This window comes from Myodes glareolus, chromosome 10 (assembly GCF_982192425.1).
Source record: "Myodes glareolus chromosome 10, mMyoGla1.1, whole genome shotgun sequence".
Classification (NCBI taxonomy): Eukaryota; Metazoa; Chordata; class Mammalia; order Rodentia; family Cricetidae; genus Myodes; species Myodes glareolus.
The window spans coordinates 68,926,852-68,948,808 of NC_142035.1; the positions used below are offsets into that span (position 1 = coordinate 68,926,852).

Here is a 21,957-nt window from a genome sequence, read left to right on the forward strand (position 1 = left end):
AATGGACTCTTCTAGACTTAGGCAGTAGAACGTTGGGTGCCGTACAACCTCTGAACTCTCACAGTTGTATGTCACAAAAGCCCTTTATTATATTCTTGAAAAATAAGTATCCATTTCTTCCTTTTCATTTAAATGTTAAATGTTAAAACTAGCTTAAATGTTTAAGAAACATTTAGAATAGCTATTTTAGAGAACATTGAGAATAGTTAGTTTTAGTTCTTGGCTATCATCTCAATGGTTACTTGATTTGCAAAACAAAAAACAATAGATTACAGCTTTTCATGCATTCTTTGTATATAGCAGGTGCAGATAAATGCTTAATACCAAAAACGCATGCTTAGATGTTTTTAATGGGCTACCAAACAGCAGATGAATACAGTAGTCATTGTAGCATTTCATAATTACAAACTCACATTCAGCTAAATCAAAATGACAACCAATTTGTGGACAAAGTACATGTCAGTTTTTACAAGTGCAGCTTCAGCACTAATGCCCGATGATGAGAACTTTCCTGGAATAAAGAATAAGATGTGGTAAACAAACTCACACTTTCAGTTTTGTCAATTACATACGGATGTGAAGAGAAGGTTGTAAAAAACAATAGTAATCTTTTCAAGATTTAAGTCTTGATTTAGAGCGATGTACTTTATACAGAGTAGAGACTGAGAAGAGAGAACTCCTCCCACACCAACAAAAATAAATTATTGAACTTTTAGGGAATCTATGAAGAAAATATTATTTAAGAAATTACTTTAACTTCATGACATAATGTAAACCAGTAATCCTAAACTACAGTTTTCCTGAACAGTGCCATCTTCCATGATTAAAAATTAGAATGTGGAGAATGTATCCTACAGAGTAAATCCTAAAGAAAGAATTGCTGTCAGTGAAGCAGAATGTCTTTCTTGAAGATCGGTGTATGTAGGAAACTATACTAGGCATTTTTTTCTAAACTAGACTTGAGTTTTTGTGTTATAGAAAATTGATGTTTGCTGGTTATTATATATGGATAAATATGAATACTTCAGTTAGTTTTCTCTAAATAATCTAAACAAATAAAATTTCACTAAAACCAAAGACCAAACTTCAAAGAAGCCAGGGACGTTTGGCATTGTAAATGAAGTAATATTTCAATTGACACATTCCAATAGAAGATCCACGGGGATGAATACCCTCTCAACACAGCACAAAGCAATGCAAATAGAATGAAAATGGGGGAGCATCTAGCTAACAAGATGGCCTTTAAAGAAACTAAGTTTAGGGCATGGTAATATTGCTGATTAGTTACTGTTCTTGACAGGACCAGAATTTGGTTTCCAGCACCTATGTTGTTGGGCAGCTTACTACTATACAACTCCAGCTCCAGGAGATCCAACAGTCACTTTTGATCTCCTTAGGCACCTGGATTCATGTGTACAAACCCACACATAAACACACAACACTCATAATTTCATTTATGCATGCTACCATTTATAAGTATGTATGACTTTCATAACTATTTAACTGACCACTCGATGTATGTGTCATCTCCTCCTCACCCCCATGCTATTCCAGCCCAGACACATACCATTCTCCTCAAGCCTGCCTAAAACTAAGCTAAGACATCAGTATCTCATTGCCTCCTGGCCACTGGAAATGGTGGTGATCCAAGGTCAATTTTTTTAGGGCCAACTTAGTGCCGGTACTGCCAAGATCCTGTGAGGAGTGACTGTCACCGTAGTCCCTTCCTCAATTGTTTGCTCAGGCTTGCTTCCATCCCTCTCCTCTTTCTAAACCTTTCTCACATGATTTTCCCATCCTGTCTTTTATTCTCTTGACAGACACCTTGGGCCAAGCCTGTTTAGGGCTGGTTTTGTTTATGTTATGTTATGGTTTGTTTGTTTTAGTGGGGTTATTTGTTCTTTTGTTTTTGCTTTTTTGGTCTTTTTAACTTAGTCAACAAAGCTTTTTCACCGTCCCTTTCAACAACTATCCCTGGCACATCCTCCCTGATCTGGAAGCCTCTTGAGCTGCAAGGAAAGTCTCCCCTTCAGCCAAACCCTGCTCTGTGAAATTATTCCAATACTTTTTTCTGAAGTCCGGGCATTATGATAGAAAACAGCATCTATTTACTTTCCACCCAAATGAACAAATTTTGAATTCTCAGTGGCCAATGAGGAAGGACAAAATGTGAATTCTCTCCTTCATGAATTTATAACATAAAATAATGTTTGCCTTTTTTTGTTGAATAGTCTGATTTTAATTATAACAAGTTCAGTATAAAAGAAAATGAAGGCAGTTGTAAACTATCCCTATTGATTATTTGCTGGTTTGTGCAGTGTTTAAAACTATAATTTTATTAAGGAAATACTGAGAAATACAAATGATCTCATATAGGAAAAACAATCAAACCCTCAAAATTCCTTTTCTCGTGAATTGTATGATTACATAAACTGACTGGCTATTTACCACTATTTACATAAATGCATTTGTGTGTCACAAAGCAAGAAAGGAGAAGAATTGAGAGAAAAGTGGTCCAATTTGAGCAGTTAACCTGGCGCAACTGTACTAGTCAGGGTCACCTCTAAAATAAAAATGTAGCTACCACCGCCCTGTTCACATCGAGCACCTTGCCAGTCAAAATGGCGGCCTGCTCAGGATCATATCGCCAGTAACAATTTGATGTCTGACACACAAGTTACTGCTATATGAGTTTTTGAGCCTAAAGACTTACATCAAGTTGAGACTTTAAGGTTTCTTTCTTAGCATTATTGACAACTGTCTATCTTTGTGTTAAAAGCTAACCTTATGAGAAACTCATAGTAACTCTTTATCAGAAAGTCAAGTATAAGAGGCAAAGGCTTGCAACCACAGCGAACTAAACTACTTTCCAGAGGGAGGCCAGAACTGCAGATTTATAGTTTGGGGGTTTTGTTTTTCTAAAAATATTCTATTCACTCAGGTGAGCATATAGCTCACATAGCAAGGACTAGACTATGTGGACGATGAGCTGAAAATGAAAACAATATGATGTTAACTTCAGGAATAAGATTAAAATGATGAGGCACGGAAAGAAAAGTGGTAAAATAAACAGGATCTTGATGTTTGTCAAATGTTATCCTATTGCCAAATAACACTTACAAGGACCCGTCAGAGCCAAAAATTATAAATAAATACTTTGCAATACTTTCTTCAAAGACTTTAGAAACAAACTAAGGCCTGAAGACTCTAGGGACCCAGATTAAATTAGTTTCCAAAGAGCTGTCCCCAGAACAGAGAATTCAATCACAAATATGTTCTTTGCTCCTTGCAAGTGAGAAGCCCAGCTAAGCCTGTCGTATAATTTCTGGTATCTCTGCTTCTCTTCTGCTGAGGGTTTTAATCCCCACCATGACTTCTGAGATCCTAGGAGGAAAGTTTGCTGGAGAGAGAATAAAACATTGCTAGTGATGCCCAGTCTCACATCTGCACGAGCGCCTTGCGTGCAGACCTCATCAGATGAACAGAATCAAGCAAAAAAATAAATGTTCCTAGTGGGCTGTCTGTCAAGTACACCGGCCAGGGCAGCTAAGAACAAGAAGATTGAAATGGCATCTGGGGATTCCAACTGATGAGCCTTCCCAGCATCCACTGGACTTGTGCTGGTGTTTCAGAAGACGTCTGAAAATGAGTCCAGCAACGTTTTATCCACTGGATTGTGTTAGAGATTGGGGATGTACAAGTGAAATAGTCACGGTTTCTGGCATCCATTCCTTTCTAAGTCATCCCCACCGTTATCACTCCCTCCAAAATCTGACTTTGAAGCAGCTACTTGTTTGACACGCATGTTACCAGAAAATGTTTCTGGAGTGTGGGGATGAGCTGGAGGAAGAAAAAACAAGCTAGCCCACTTCAGTGAAATGTCTTGCCAAGAAACAACTTGAGTGGGGGTGGTGAGTTACATAACCTCTCTTGAATAAAAAATGGTTTGTAGGGCATGGAAACCAACCTAGAAGTGACTCGAACTTGAGATGAAAACAAAGAAAATTCGTCCGAGTTTTGAATTTAGTCATAATCCTCTCCTCCTTTGAAAAAAAAAAAAACGAGCCACTGGAACTTCATAATGAGTTGTTTTAAATGTAGCACTGATTACAGCATTGGAGACGGAAGAAAACCAGTGTTCTAGTGAGTAGTAGGATTTCTTACAGGATGACATTGGGTTCCTACAGTCATTGTGACCCCCAGTTCATGTTGGTTGCCAAGAGCCAGTCCCTGGGGTTCCCTTGGGGGTATTAAGTTTCCCAGTAATTAATGCTGCTGCCAGCAAAACCACTTGACGATGAGGTCATCTCATGAATGGAAGGAAAATTTCTGTGCCTCATGGGCCTTAGAAATCATTTGAGGAAATGTGTGCGATCGTCTATTCAGGCAGTCATTTCTCCACGAGTCCTTTGGTGCCCAGGGCCTCCTCAGTTACTTTCTATGCAGCCAGGACAAGCTGCTGTCACTGATGCAAGATAAATGGTTATTTTAAGTATTTTTTTATTATTTAAGTATTAAACTCAATTCTCTGTGGTCAACATTTTGAGTCCTCACAATAGACTAAAAATTGTTATTCCCATTTTTCGGGTAAGACTCTGAGTCAAACAAATTGGGTAACTTGCCTCAGCAGCCCACCCTTTTTCCTTTGCAACATTCTAGCATAGCAATTTGGTTTCCTTGATGGTTGGCACTGCTGAAATCTTTAGCTCTCAAATCTGGTTTCTGGGGCTGGGGAGATGGTAAAGTTGCTCATGAGAACCTGAGTTCAGATCCACAAATTCCACATTAAAAAAAAAAAAAAACCACCCAAGTATGAAGACACACACCTGTAATGTTAGGATTGGGAAGGCAGGGCACAAGAATGCCCTGAGGCTTGCTTGCCTGCTAGTCAGTCCAGTTGAAACTTTGAGCTCGACATTTAATGGAAGACGGTGTCCCAGCAAAACAGATGGTCTGGCCTCCACACTTACCTGTACATACACTCACACATACACACACACACACTTTCTCACACATACTCTCACACACATACACACACATACTCACACTCACAAAATTTACACACACTCACACATACTCATACACTCTTACACACACACTCACACATACCACATTTGCAGTGGAGTTATTGTAAGCTACTCTGTTTTGAGGTACATTGAATTCTTAGTCTTTGATAAAGAAGCCTTTGAGAAATTCTTTGGAATAAATTTTTGCAGTTCTTGTTTTCAGAATTACAAAAGTTTTCAGGTGGTAAGACACTTTCTATTCCTACCTATCTTCATTAAACAATTTTTTAAAAAAAAAAATAGTCTTCTGCCAGGCAATGGTGGTGCATGCCTTTAATCCAGCGCTTAGAAAGCAGAATCAGACTGATCTCTGTGAGTTCAAGGCCAACCTGGTTACAGAGCAAGTTTAAGGAAAACCAAGACTACACAGAGAAATCTTTTCTCAAAATAAACAAACAAAAGAAAAATCTATGAAATTTTATTTTTCCAACTTTATTGTAGTATGATTTTTAAATTGTACAAATTTAGCATATGTAATGCTATGTTAAATATATACAATATGAAATGGTTAATATAAGAAACTAACTTACATATTCACCACCTTACAGATGGTGGGAGGTATCTGTGTGTACATGCAAACTGGATATACATGATAATCTATGCCTCAGCAAACTGCATATATTGTGATACATGAACAACCTTAGTGAAAATACTATAGATCTATTACAACCGAAATTTTAGATTTCTTTGCTTACTTTTATGTGTACAAGGTTTTGCCTGCATGTATATATTACACCATATGCATGCCTAGACGGCAACAGAGGGCATCAAATCCCCTAGAAGTGTAGTTACAGACAGTTATTAGACACCATGTGGGTACTAGAAACCAAATCTGGGTCCTCTGCAAGAGCAGTCAGTGCTCCTAACTGCTGGGTCATCTCTCATCTGTTTTGTGCTTTTAACCAGTGTCCCCCCTCCTTCCATCTCTAGTTCATAGTAACCAGCATCTATTCCCCATTACTGGATTGGTATAACACAGCCATAGAGAAGTTACAAAAAATGAATGCATGGCTAAATGAATTATTATCATACAAATGTTCTTAAACACAATCCAAGTGAAAAACCAGAACACTGCAGTAACCTCAAACCCCAACCAAACTTCTGGGACCAGTGTTTGCTTCCCTGATGACCTGGTTTAGGGTTGTCAGCCCATGTGTGCACTCCTTGGCACTGCTTGTCACATTCTCAATTTCCTGAGTTTGCTTGCTTGTTTTTACCCTTTTTATCTGACATCATTAGTTTGAGTGAATATAAATTTGCTGCTTAGTACAATTCCTGTGTCATCAGACCTGTTTTTATTTTGCTTGTCTGAACCCCAGCCTCTTGTAAATTTCTCATGAAAGACCCAAGGGAACAATATTCTCTGAATTCTTGAATGCTGACAGCAGCTTAAGGCTTTTCCTTTTACTTGAAAATTGGCCTGGCTAAATGAAGAATTCTTAGTTCACTTATGTTTAACAAATCGGGAGGGTTTTATTGGTAATCAGATTTTGTTTCCTTGTGAGTAATGTAATATCTCTATCTGGATGTGGGAGGGTTTTGTTGTTGTTGTTTTGTTTTGTTTTGTTTTGTTTTGTTTTTTGAAGTCTGCGCATTTCACATGCCACATTTTGCTGTGGGTTGTTCTGGGGTCAGTTCTTCAGCATGCAGTTACAGGTTTTCCTTTTAAACTCTTGAGGTTTTTTCTTTTTCCTTGAAGTTTTCCTATTTGTTGTGTTCCTTTGTCTTAAGTATTCCTTATACGACTCCCATCGTGCATGCATTCAGGTCTCCCTTGTGTTTTAATTTCTCTTTCTGATGGAAGTTTTTCTTCATGTGTTGAACCATTTCATTAAAGACAACTAGGTTCATTAGAAGTGGCTTTAAGTAGGGGAAATGCAAAATAGATAGATGTGGATCTGGAGTGTCGTGACTAAGATTTAGAGGTCCTACTCCTCTTGCATAGGACCAGTGTTCAGTTGCCAGCATCTACTTCACATGACCCTCAAGTTCATGTAACTACAGCTCCAGAGGATCTGACGCCCTCTTCTGGCCTCTGCCGGCCCCTGCATACACGTGCACCCATGTACACATGCACAGAGATGATAAAAATAAATCATTTTTATTTTTCAGAAATGACCTCTCTATGTAGACCAAGGTGGCCTTGGATTCAGAGATTCTGATTTTAAAGTTCAGTGATTAAAGATGTGTGTCACCATGCCCAGCTAAAATAAAGCTTTCTTAAAGTAGGAAAATAAAGCTTTCTAATGACTAACTTTGGGAGGCCACATCCACATGTCTGGGATTGTCCAGTACTCTGTTACCTTACTGCTTGTGCTATTTTCTTCCTTAAAAAAAAAACTCACAATGTTCTGTTGTTAGTTTCATATGTAATTAAACACTTTTAAAAAAAACCTATGAGAGAGAACAGATGCTCTAGAAATCTGAAGTTATAATTTTAAAGCTCAATTTCAACACTGTAATTCAATGCTTTCTAAAGTCACTTGCTCTTCTGAAATATTACCTGTACAACTGTCTTCATGTTATTGTTGTGGGCAATGTATTGCTATGGTTCAGAAAGAAGCTATGTCATGTAATAGAGACTTGTTGAGTGAATGTCTAAAATTCATAATTATTTGATCACATACAATACTGCAGATCTCTTAAACTCAAGTATTCTGGAATGAAGAACCCCCATTTCACTGACATCCTCCCACTGACTTACCCTGTTGACAGTGAATATCTGTCATTAACCTATGCAGAAATGACTGTACCCCAAAAGAAAGCCAGATACTATGTTTCTTGCTGTATATATCCAGGGTCAGCCTATGCTTTTGTCTTAAATTCCAAACCTCTACCTTCAGTCATTAATTTTCTAGTGGTACAGAAAACAGGGGAATGTGTTGAGTGGCAGCATGAATTCACCTCGAGTGCACAGTTAAACTCCAAATTGGGATGCGCTATAAGTCAAAATCCCATGGTTCTTCTAACACTCAATTGGGAGAACAGTTTGAAGAGAAAACCTGTAGATCAAGAGAGTTTAAAAAGGAGCAAGGCTGATGATTCAGTAGTTAAAGCGCTTGCTGTGTCAACATAAAAACCAGAGTTCAGATGCCGACATCTACATGATCTACATGAATGTTGGGTGGGCAGAGTGGCTTGCCAGAAATTCTAGTGCTCAGAACATGGAGGCAGGAGCAAGATGGCAACCAGATGAGCCAAACCTATGGATTCAGCTAACATACCCTTCCTCAGTGAATAAGGAAGAAAGAGATTGAGGAAAATTTCTGGTGTCAATCTCTTGCTTCTAAAAATATGTACATGCACTTGTACATTATGTGTACCCACATACATTTGAACATGTATACACAAATGACACATATGCAGAAATGAAAGATCTTAAAAGATATAATAAATATAGTAAGTATTTTCCTAAGCAAGGTTAAGCACAGTGTTGACGGGTGTATATTTGGATTACAATATAAGACTATAATGAAATACAAAACGTAGTAACTATTGAAGTTATGGTTATAGTTATTCTGGAAAGAATAAAATGATTATGACTGGGACAGGGTATTTGCAAGAGTTTCAATTTTTATTTCATCACTTAAGAAATAATTCCATAGTGTAATAAAAGATGATCACTTTCTATTTGGAAAAATAATATATCAAAGAAGCTAGCTCTTGCTACCACTACTAAATATAGTTCTGGTAGTTTCAGATAAATAAGATATTGATTAATACAGATAGATGATACATACATACACAAATAGTAATAAATAGATGATAGAGGATAGGTAGGTAGATTATAGATAAATAGATAAATCAATGATAGATGGTCATAGGTGGAAGACAGAGAGATAATGATAAGTAGTTAGAAAGAGAGAGGGGGAGAGAACAAAATCTACCAAAACTGTTACTACAACTAATAATTCAAAGAAGCAAAATCACAAGGTACAAGATGAACAAGTAACTTCATATAAAAACAATGAGCAATCTGAAGAGTAAAGTAAGACTATTGAAACTTAGGATAGAATTCATATGAATAAAATATCAAATAATAAATGCAACCAAGGGGTAAAAAAATTCATACAATTAAAATATAAAGCACCCTTGAAATAAATTGTCTTAAATAAATAAAAGAGCAGCTTGTGTTCTTATAGAAATAAGCAATATCATTAAGATGTCAATTCTACCCAAACCAGTCTACAAAGTCAATAAACTCTCCACCAATAGTACATTTCTATTTTATAAATTGAAAAACCAGTTGACATAAATTTCAAAGGACTACATGTAGACTAAACTCATTTGTGTTAGTCACTAAGGATAGGGTACTACTGGCATAAGGATAGACAAATACAGCAAATGAGTTATTGAGTTCAGAAAAAAGCCTGTTCCTTGTGGCCAACTGACTCTCAACAGAGATATCAAGAGCATTCAGTGTAGAAATAAGTGTGTCTTCTGTAAATTGTTCTTAGACAGCTGGTATCTACTGGCAAGGAAATGAAATTTCATCATCTACCTCAGACCCCTGTTTAAAAAAAATTGGCTGAAATGGATCAACAAACTAACAAAATAAGCTATAAATCAATAAAATTCTTAGAAGAACAATCAGGTAAATTTTAATAATTGTGACTTGGATAATGGGTTTGTAGCTACTATACCAAAAGTATGCTGCCCAACACAGAAAAGATGAATAGATTGGATTTCAAAAAAAATTAAAAACCTATGAACATCAAAAGACAGTCATTCACATGGAACTGGAGAGACAGCACAGTAGTTAAGAATACTGGAAACTCTTGCCAAGGAGCCTGACTCAGTTCCCAGAACTCACATCAAGAGGTTCTCAACCACCTGGAACTCAAGTTCCGGGGGACCTGATGTCCACTTCTAACCCTGAAGGCAAAACATGCATATGGTGTTCATACTCAAGAATTCATATATTTACATAATATAAATAAACCTTCTTAAAAGTTAAAAGAAAATGGGAAAAACCACAAAATACATGAAAGTTTTTGCAAAGCAGATTCACAACAATAGTTCTAGTTATATAATAAACTAGCATTATTCAACAAAAAAGTAACTCAATCTAAAAATAAGTAACTTGGATATATAATTCTACAAAGACACATAAATGCCCAGCAAGAACATCATGAGATACTCGATATAATTAGTCATTAGGAAGATACAAATCAAAACCATAATAACACAACATTAACTGGATAAACTATGATAACAATGGTTATAAACCCAGATACTAGAAAGTATAGGTGTGGGTGAGAGTGACTTGAAAACCCCAAACCTTGCTAGTCAGAATTAGATGCTGCAGTTGTTATAGAAAATAGTTTGGCCATTCCTCAAATAACACAATACAAAACCTTTCATTGTACTCTTAGAGATATATTTTAAAATCTAGAAACAGGTGCTCAAATAAGTACATGTATGCATATGTCCAGACCAGCAATCTTGCAACACCAAAAAGTAGAAGCAGCCCAAATGGACACACCAGAGAAAAACAGATAAGCACAATGTGTTCTCTCCACACAAACAATAGATGATTCAGCCACCCGCAGAACACAGTATAGTGTTATCAGCTATAAATGGAAGTGATGTGATAAGATGTGCTTTAACACAATGGATGAGTCTTGATAACATTGTACAGAGTGAAAAGAGTCGGGCACATAAGGACAATCACTGTACAATCCCACGTGTATTAAATATTCAAAATAGGTAACACATAAAGACAGGGAGAAGGTCGGTATTTCTCCAGGATATAGAGGAGCACAGAATAAGAAGAAACTGCACACTAGATAAGAGCTTTTAACTGTTACTTTTCTACTGCTGTAGTAAAACACCACAACCAAAGCAACTTGTAGAAGGAAGGGTTTATTTGGATTTACAGTTCTAGAGGGGTAATAATCCACTGTGGCAGCCTTAGCAGGCATGGTGGCAGGAACAGAAAGCTGAGAGTTTAGAGAAAACTGCAAGTATAGAGTGAGGTCTTAAGCTGTCAAAGTCTACCCCAGTCACATAATTTCTTCCATGAGACCACACCTCATAAACCTCCAAAAGAGTACCACCAACAGGGGACCAGGTATTCTGATATCTGTGCCTATGGGAGACATTCTCATCCAAACCACAACATGGTTTTAGCTACGAGTGACCAAATGTCCTTAGACTAGCTATGCTCAGTAATGATGCTACCATTTAAATGTACTAAGTGTCATGAATCTGTTCAGCTTAAAAATGTTTGCTTTATATTGTATAAATTTTCTGTAGCAAATGATATGGGTTACACTTTTTAAAAAAATGACTCTTAGTCCCATATACACCTCTCTACCAATCCTATAGGAGAGACGACTATGTGCATTGTTCTTTTGTGTCTTGGCAGGGGACATACAGAAATGGTGGTTCTGAAAGAGTCACTTAAGAAAAAGAAAAGTTAAACTCCCTTTTCTGGCCCTTGTCATTATGTTAATTATTTCATAAAATGGAAAGTTTCCATTTCCCCTCTTAGAGCAAATGCATTGTAACACATTTCCTCTGGCTTCGTGTCAGCCATTTAAAACACATGTTTCTTGTATTTTGCAGACACACTTGGCAAGTGCAGGACAAGATTGACGCCAACAATGTGGCTTATACAACTGGGAAGCTCAGCTTCCACACTGACTACCCAGCCCTCCACTATCCACCGGGGGTAAGGTGAAACTTCAACGTATTTTCCACTAGCCAGGCCAAGGAAAAAAGTTCTTCTGCACTCTCGAGATGATACACCTCACCACTGCATTTGTCTAATATGTGTTGCCTTTTCTGAAACCCAGTCTGAACTCACCAACAGATTCCTAAGTCCTAAACAGCCTCCCTATGTAAAGGGAAAGGGACATTTTCACTCATCTTTTTAAAAATCAGTTCTTTATTTCTACTTGGAAATAATTATCGGAGCATTTGGCTTTGCCAAAACAGACTTGAAGACAACAATATATCTCGAAATGTGTCTGCACATATATCACCCCCACGAGAGTTAAGGGAGAATGAAATGTGGAAACACAGTGCGAAGTCACAAACCTGTCATTTATATCAGCAAATGAATTAAACACTTTCCCAGTTAGGGTTTTGTGAGCGGGTTCAGTTGATAAAAGTGTTTGCCGCACAAACATAAGGTTCGGCATTCAGATGCCTGTCACCCAGGTAAAAAGGTGTCATTATGTATACGTGTCTGTAATCCCAGCTCTCAGACATGTTGGACAGATAGTGTAACTGATTGGTGAGCTCCAGATTCAGTGATAGGCCCTATCCCTAAAATAAGGTGGAGAGTAATTGAGGAAGATACCAATGTTGACCTTTAAAAGAAAGAGAGAGAGAGAGAGAGAGAGAGAGAGAGAGAGAGACTTTACCCAATTCAATAGCTTAAAAGAGCAATCAATAGAGGAAGACGACTTGGCATCCTGCACACACGGGCATGAATACACCTTCATATCACACGCACGCATCATACAAACACAAGGTTGAACTGATGAACAGTACATGTGAAATGAAAAATTTACCAAAATAACTGCTGGGGGGAAGGAAGATGTAGCTCAGCAGTAAATGTGCTGGACCAGCATCCATGAGGCTCTGTATTCAATCCCTGATAGTGACAAAGAATAGTAATGAACGCTTGTTATTATTAAAATAAACAGCTAGGTACTAAGCCTATGCATTTTTACCGTTTGGGCTGTGTACAGCTAAGAGGTTATTGTTTTCAGTCATCTGGCTCTTGTCAGCTGCTACGTTGGCTAGGAAAGAGCTCACTTCAGATGATGCTGAGATGGTTTGTCTCTGTTCCCTCCAGTCTATCATCTTCCAACAGGCTAGCCTAGGCTGTCTCTGACGGCAGCTGGCAACATTTTCCGTGGGGAAGCCAAAGAGTGTGTGAGTTCTTGGGACCTCGGCCAGGAATCAGCATAAGGTCTCTTCGGTGATGTTCTGTTGTTCTAAGCAATTAATGAGGCTAGCCCAGCCTGAGGGGATAAGAAAATGGGATGCTCACATGAAAAGCTGCAAAACTGAATTGTAAAGGGATATCAGCATAAGGATCAGAATAACTATGATAGTATTGGAAGCCCTCTCCTATCCCACCCCAAGCTTCCCTGCCAAAGAAGATGTATCGCACAAAGCAGTTTTCCCAGGAGACTCCTGATTGCACACTTTCTCTCTTTATCTTTACAAACCACCATCTTTCAAGTCAAATACATTTTTACAAAATCATTGTTTTCTGAAACCAAAAAGCAGATGGTCGGGAGACTAAAGAGAGTGTTGCACTCAGTTTTTAGCTAAATTGATCTGAACTGAAACAACCGCCTATAAATCTATATCTCCAGAAGTAGATAAGAAGTTGGGCAACTTTCAAGTCAATTAAGAACCAATGGGCAGAAAAAAAAAAGTCAAAATGAATTCCTTTTGGTCATCATCTTAACTGAACGTGTTTTCTCTGTGCCCCGCTGCTTACGCATTGTTCTTGCCAGAATTAGTTAGCTAAGCTGGTCTCGTATTTGGCTTCATATGTTTTAAATTATTCTACTGATTGTAAAACACCACATGGTTTCTGTGAACCAAATGATGACAGAGAGATGACTCCTCTGATCACCTTTATGGATGGGAGTTGGAGAAGGAGAGAAACAGTGAGGCTTATACTGAACGTGGCCCAGCAACACCAAACCAATCAACACATTCAGCCTACTAACGATTGCTTGGAGACATCAGATGTAGAACGACTAACAAAATGGAGCTGAAAAGCTAAAAGTCCTACTTGAACTTCTAAATTGTTTTTTGTTCTTTCTGAATTTAAGTCTGAATCTATGTTAAAACTGAAATCCTGAGAAAAAATGATTAAATGGATTCCTAAATATACGTGAAGCATAATACAGTATTTTAAGCTTTCTCAGTGTTTCAGTTTCTTTGCATGAACTCTCTTAGAAGTTCTTTAGGGTTGACAAGCTTGCTCAAGCCCTGCAGTGTTGGATGAGGACATAAAGCAGAAGGCTTTTCTAGGATGACCACTAGTAAATAAGGAACCTGGACTTGAACGTACATCTCGGTCTAGGTTTTTAACACACCAGTATGATGCCAAACTGGAGTTACTGATTTCCTTAGGATATGATGTGATAGGTTATCTGTACACACTGTCGTATTTTACAAAACTCTGCAAGGACAGTAACTGGACCTTGAACTTCTTTGTATCTCAAAACTTAAAGCAACTTGTACACAAGTAGAGGCATGAGAGATGTCTAGAGAAGCCAAGTGTGACAGGGCAAAGTAAGCATCCAAAGCCAATGACTTCCCATGGTCTTTAAATAATGAACCCTGACATGTTGTTATTCTAACAAATAAATAAACATTGTCTGTCTGTCTTATGGTGCAGCTTCCACTTTGAATTATGCAGAAATTTTAATAGTAAAGTTTGATATTTTCTTTAACAAATAGAAAAGGTAAATGTCCTTTTCAGTGTGTCTTAAATGATCTGGAAAATGAGTTTCCTAGCGAGGGTTCAGCTTGATCAGGATGAGGAAACATATCTTAAATGATACACAGATGTGGCTTTGCTCACTTTTTTCTCTGGGCCAAAAGTCACATGCTTCCATAAGGAAATATTTAGAAAGGAATTTTTTATTCTGAATGATTTATGTGATATAAAATTGGGTTTTACACATGACAGGAGTATATTTAGTTTTGGGATTAGTGGTTAAAATGTTGTCAGGCTTCATAATCTATTTTCTTTTATAAGATTGTATTAAAATGTAATGCATAAAAGGAGATATTATTTGGCCTAGTCATATGTAAAAGATATCAACTGACCTTTTTAAAACTAACATTTGAATCAGTGGGTCATTATGGCAAAATTCAAAAAAAATTAACTGCTGTGATTCTCCTGAGGACAAAGCTGTGTTCTTGTTGTGTCTTTTGGAACTCTGTAGACTTGCAGCTGACATGACTATTTCTCCTTTATTTAAACGTGTTGCCTGATCTCTCCTTGGCCTTCTTAGATGACTTTTCTAAAATGGTTTGATCAGTTAATGCACATATTTTTCAAGGTTAAAATTTTCCTCCATTTAAAGAGTGAGTAGGTATTAAATTGCTTAAGTTATCTTCCAACACTGGTATTATTAACTTCTTTTGTACCTAAGATTGGATTTTTTTATTGATTTTTTTTTTGAGACAGGGTTGCTCTGTGTAGCCAGACTGGCCTCAAACCCACAAGATCCTCTTGCCTCTGCCTTCAAGTGCTAGGATTAAAGGTGTGCGCCGCTGCCACCCTGTAAGACTGAATTTCTGAGAGCTCTATAATGTGGCAAATGACCAAAATTTGAATACCATCTTTTATCACATATTAACTGAGTTTTTAGTTAAGAAACTTTGACACCTATATTTCAATCACTCCATCTGCAAAATTAAGATAAATTAATAAAATTCTAAGTACTCTTATAAAAGTAATGTACATGCCACAATTACCATTTGAAAGCAACTTGTGCACCAAATCATAAAAACTGCAAGGACCCCTGTGACTCAGTGGATAAAACACCTGCCAGGGGTGTGTGAGGACCGGAATTTGGATCCCCACATTGCAGCCCTCCTGGAATTTCGGCACTTATAAAACATACACAAGGGACCCCTGCTCAACCTACTCTGCTAGCTCGCCTTATTGTCAAGCCCTTCGTTCAACTGAAAAACGTTGCCTCCGTGAATAAAGTGGAGGACAATGTGGAAACCCCTGATGCTAGATCTTGCTTCTGCACACATGCTCACATATATCACACACATATGTACCCACATGTATGCAACCATGCACACACACACATACACACACACACTATATACAGACATGTGCAAGAAATAAATATCAAATACAATTTTAAATTAAAACCTTTAGCCATAATAATTATATTTAGAGTTTATATGGTCATGTGGAACTGGTGCTGACTTTATTACAAAGAAGAACATGTCCATCACTGCAGAAAGCCTTGATGACCACTGTTCTCAACCATCTGTGGAGAAAACCAAGTGAAATGAATATTTTTCTCACTAACTCTAATATCCACCCACATATGGATATCTGATCATGTTTTATTCTCTCATTCTCTAAGAAATCAATAATTTAAAATGATTAAAATTAGTAAAAATGAAGTTTGTCCAACAGAATGCCGGTATTTCTTTCAAGCAGAAAAGCGGGCTTTAAACCTGATTTTTAGGTACTCAGAACCAGCAATCTAACCACCTACCAAAAGGAATCACAAAATCCATGAAACCTCTGTTCACAAAGCAGTCCTTTTAGCTTTTCTGCTTTGATTTTCAGATTGTAATATGTTCACCCAGTTCTATTAAAACAAAGTCAAATTAAAACTTCTCTCCATTTGGGTTACTACTTCCAGTGTTTCTTGTGTTTTTCCTCCCTCCCAAAGTCACAGCCTACTTCATTGTCATTATATCTTCAAGTCTGACCTGTCTCATTAGAGTCTCAAGTAGCTATGGCCTAGCCCATTCCCATCTTAAAATCAGTGTGTCCGTGTGACACCACCAGACTGCCGTATTACTTTTCAGTTCGGTCCACGTTACCTCCAGAGTCAATGTCCCTTATGCACAACAGGAAGTACAAGAATCTTTCATCTAACATTGAAGACTGTGAGTGACGAAACCTCAGATATCTTTCCAGTCTGGCCTACTCCACCCATTACAACATTCTGCTGCAGCCAGTCTTTTTGTTATTCAGTAAGCTGTATTTTTTTCAGCTCTACCGGCACAGTCACCTATTTACGTTCTCATTTTTATGTAACTCAAGCCTTTCCCATTGTCCTCTGCCCAACTCAAACCTGCCTCTGCTGTTGCCTTCCCGCCTGCAGCAGCATGCTGTGCTCCCTGCCTGCAACTGGTATGTGTGTGATCTGGGAACTTTATTTCTATGCCCGCGTCTTCAATTGCAGCAGGCTTGAATTATACCACAATATCGGAAGCAACTTTTTCATCCCTAATTCCTTCCTTTCAATACTGACACCAGAGAATCGATGCTTTTAAGCTTGTTGGGTTTTTTTTTCTATTTGTATCTTTTTGAATATTTAACATAGTAGTTTTAAAAGTGAATGCCATTATTTTTAACTATATTTCCATTTCAACTTACAGGTTCAGCTTCTGCACTGTATAAAGCAAACAGTCACAGGCGGTGATTCTGAAGTTGTAGATGGATTTAATGTGTGCCGAAAGCTCAAGGAGAAGAATCCTCAGGCATTCCACATTCTGTCCTCCACTTTTGTGGATTTTACAGACATTGGAGTGGATTACTGTGACTTCTCTGTGCAATCTAAGCACAAGATTATAGAGTGAGTAGTCTTAGAAATTCTCTGAAGTTGAAATCCAGAAAGCTTTGATTGACTCCACAGCTTTGGTTTAATATGCTTCTAGAAGAAAAAAGACAAAAAAATGCCATTAAAAAACGTTACCAAATGGCATGAAATTTGTTCTCAATCAATATTATATTTTTTGATAACTCATAATTCATACACACTTCATTTTTAAGTATAAGTTCTGCCTTGTCCATGTGATTATAGCTGTTGGAAAGCTGTAAGCTGGAAGTGAAGGAATATAACAGAGAATACATAGAAGTCCTGTCGACCAGAAATTGTCATTTTTTTTTTTATTCTTAGCTTTGTCATCTTGTTTTGGCTTCATTTTCAAAGATAACCCTCACAAGCTCCAAGATTTTCATCATCCTTCGTGCTAACAACCACAGCACAAGGGTAGCATTTGTTTTTCAAACATTGCGGCACATCTGGATGATTCCCTACCCAGGCTTGTCTAAGTCTATCCATGAGACAATCACCAGGATGACATAACAGGGGCTTGCAAGTGCTGCTTGGCCATGGATCCCATGTGCATTTTCTGGAGAATAATCTCTCTCATTTTAGGCACATGGACTAAGAATGAAAAACCCCTCAGAAAGTGCTAAGTCATCAGAGATCATAGTTATGTCCTACATAGACGATTTTATATTATTCCTTTTTAGCTTCAGTGTGGATACATGCTGAGAAACATCTTATTTTCCTCAACAGTGTTGGTTCTTCATTTTTAATTATGATACTTTGATTTCTATTTGATTTTTTATATATACTCAATAAATTCTCTCTATACATGTATGTATATACATATATATGTATGTATGTATGTACCTGTGTGTATAGATACATATATGCAAATGTGCATGTGAAGGCTAGAGGATCTCTCTCAATAGTTCTTCACCTTATATTTTGAGACGGGGTCTCTCGGAGCCTCACACTTATGCAGAAAGCACTGTACCATCTGGGCTATCTCCCCCACCCTATTTTTTTTCTTTTAACATGATTTAATTATGATTTTCTCAAACATAAATAGGACACTGTTTTAACTGTTCATTTGAAAATTGCATTGTGTGTTGTGTTTTTAGGATGTCATGTATTTAATTATATCTCAGTCAAAACTGGAAAGGGGTACACTTTAGAATTGACCTATATTATTTCAGAAAACATAACAAAAATAGCATAGAAATAAAGCCATCTAGTAGATATCAAATTCCTCAGTTCTCTCTCTCTCTCTCTCTCTCTCTCTCTCTCTCTCTCTCTCTCTCTCTCACACACACACACACACACACACACACACACACAATTCAATCATTTAGTAATAAAGAGTTTACTGGAACCAAGGAATTACTTAGTATTTGGAATGCACCGGGGGGTGGGGGAGAAAACAAAGATCCCTGATCCTAGAACTTAGATTAAGAGTGGGGTGAAATTTTTCAGACAAATTGTAATCAAAGTTTAAAAACAAAGCAGAATGCTCCAAAAGCAAAGGAAAGCCAAGTTCATGATAAAGGGTGTCTGTATCTCTACAGACTTTCTAGGGATGACACTTACATTGTCAAACTTTCTTGACAATTTCAGCAAACTGCTGAACATACATTTTATGGGTAGAAATAGATGATTTTCTGGAGATTTTGGATGGAAAATATGGAGAAAAGATAAGTTTCGGGAACAAATTTTAGATAAAAATGAATCTAAGGTGTTCTTCATTCATTTAGATAAAAATGAATCTAAGGTGTTCTTTAGTGACTGTAAGATGAGAAATCTTCACCTTTGAAGATATGGTGTCTCTATACAGCTTAAATTGTGTTGACTTTGAGATACCCATGCCTCAGACTTCGGACAAGCTTGTGCTGCTGCCCCCAGCAACTCAAGAGTCCTAGTTATAACGTGACTATTAAATTCAAACACTACTTTTAAAAATGCTACTTGGAATTTTAACATGATAAAAAAACGGTACAATAATCTAAACATTGTACATATATCTAAATTATGTCTAAATTATTATACACATATCTAAACATATAATATACATATATGTACACATCTCATCACCCCATTATGTTTAATTTGTGTATTTTTATGTGTACTGTATTTTAGATATATCTCCTAAGAAAAATTGACCCTTATTAGATGTTCTTTTTGCCTAATAAACAAAACAGGTTGGATGATAAAGGCCAAGTGATTCGCATCAACTTCAACAATGCAGTCAGAGATACAGTCTTCGATGTCCCCATCGAAAAAGTTCAGCCTTTCTACTCTGCTCTGAAAGAGTTTGTGGACCTGATGAACAGCAAGGAATACAAGTACACCTTCAAGATGAATCCAGGTGAGTGGAGAAAAATGGCATCCAGACTGGTATTACAGCAAACTATTAATGAGGAACTAAGTGGCCTAAATAGAAGAATCTTGCCACTTCCATGCCTAGGCTGTTGACTGCACCTCCCTTCTCCTCCCCAGACTTAAAAAATAATCTTTTTTGCAAGCTCTCATGGAAATCCTAGCACATGAAATTTAAGAGCCTCCAAACTAAAGACACTTCAAAGAGAAGCCAGATGAAGACTATGTCTAATATTAAGGCTGTTTTGCGTTTGCTGTCCTGATAGTCACCTTTCAAATAAGCTTTTTGAAAACTCTTGCCATCTGTGTTATTTTCCATATTTTATTAAAGCCACCGTGACTCAAATCCAAGAAAAAATGCTTTCTTCCCTAACACCAAATGCTGTATTATATATATTTATATATATTACATATATAAATATATATATTTATTGATGCATTATATATATTTAATTATATATATGTAATTAAAGGATAATGAACACAAGTTAGATTCTAGAAAATGGTATAGAAGTTGCAACATGAACATCACACACAGTACTGAAAAGGTATCACTTCCTCTCAAGACAGTGAAAAATGTAGAGTACAAATGAAGTTTATTTTAAATTCCTCTGCCTTGCTAAACAAAATTATCTTTATAATTCCCACTCCAAAATTCATGAGTAATGTTTATTGATAAAAACTTACTCGCAAATATAGCAACACTAAACTCAACCAAGACTCGGCCTGTTTCAGTGACTTGAAACAAATTAGGAAACATGGATACTTTTTCTAGACAATCTCTACTGATTAAAATGTCAGAAAACTTGAGCCATTTTTTCTTGTTATTCATTTTCTTCAATTGACAATAAAATTGCAAATGTTATTATGTATATATTTTGAGATATGTATATATTATGGAGTGGCTAAATTGAGTTAATTAGTAACATGTTATTTTATATATCTATCAATTTCATGAAGGGAGCAAGTAAGATCTGCCTTCGTAGTGATTGCAGTATATCCTTATTGATTATAGTTACCATGTTGAACAACATTTCTGAACATGAACATCTACATGCTATTTGCAATAAAAGGCATAATTTCTTAGTTGTTAGTTTCGCCAATTTGAACATTCTTTTTGTTGCTTTAATTTTTTGAGATTTTATTTATTTCTGTTTTTTTACATGTAAAGGTATTTGCCTGAATGAATTTCTGTGCACTGTACACATACAATGTTCAGAGAGTCCAGAAAAAGACATAGAATCTTCTGGGAGTAGAGTTACAGACAGTTGTGAGGAAAGATGTGGGGGCTGAAAGCATCCTCTAGAAGAACAATACTCTCCACTGATGAGTCATCTCTTCAGCCCCCAAACTGCCCCACATACGCATATACAAACTCCCTACCGCACCCTTCTTGCTGTATCATAACTTCATCTTTAGTTCCTGAGCTAGACTTCAGCAATACTCCTACCTCTTTCTTCTAAGTAGATGGGACTACAGGCATACACACACACCACACCTACTTGAGTTGTTTTTAGAAACATTCTTTGACATAATAAAGCAAATAAATCGAACTAGATTACTCAATAAAGTCTTTGGCATACAGTCAAAGCAGACTGATTTTAGGAGTGACACCATATAAAACAGAAATATCATGGGAAAAATAAAGGGAAAAATAATAATAGGAATTGGAATCCAAGCTTCACCACTTAGTAGCAGAGTAGCTTTGGGTAAATTTCTCAATTTGAGTTTTTTCTTATATGAAGAGATGAAATATTGCCTTCTTTCCAGTATTTCCTTTTTTAAAAAAAAATGTACACAAAATATAAAGAATTTAGTGTATCAACCAAAAACTTCACTATCCTATAATCAGAGGTTTTTCTCCCACCTACCAGTTACTGAATAACCACTCAGAGGCATAATATTACTTATAAACCCTTAGCCAATGACTCAGGTTTATTACTAGCTATCTCTAACATTTAACCCATATTCCTTATCTGTGCTTTGTTACATGATTCATGGCTTGTTACCTCATTTTCTACATGCCTTGCTTCTTCAGCAGCTGACTGGCATCTTCAGACAGCATCTGCCCTTCACCTCCTGTATCTCTGTTCGGATTTCCTGCCTGACTCTATCCTGCCTTGCTACAGATTGAAACATCTTTATTTATCAACCAATAAGAACAACACATATACACAACATACAGAAAGACCATTCCACAGAATTTCACCCTT

At 37.0% G+C, this 21,957-nt stretch overlaps 1 protein-coding gene across 3 annotated transcripts in view; it reads left to right on the plus strand.

Annotated features, from left to right (window-relative positions):
• The window catches only part of Bbox1 (gamma-butyrobetaine hydroxylase 1), a 56,110-nt gene that overhangs the window by 23,255 nt on the left and 10,898 nt on the right, over positions 1-21,957 (plus strand). For all 3 annotated transcript variants that reach the window (XM_048443712.3, XM_085696748.2, XM_087911336.1), the window contains 3 exons: positions 11,637-11,742; positions 17,196-17,392; positions 19,567-19,733. In XM_048443712.3, the coding sequence (XP_048299669.3) occupies positions 11,637-11,742; positions 17,196-17,392; positions 19,567-19,733 (470 nt within the window). The remainder of the gene's footprint in view (positions 1-11,636; positions 11,743-17,195; positions 17,393-19,566; positions 19,734-21,957) is intronic.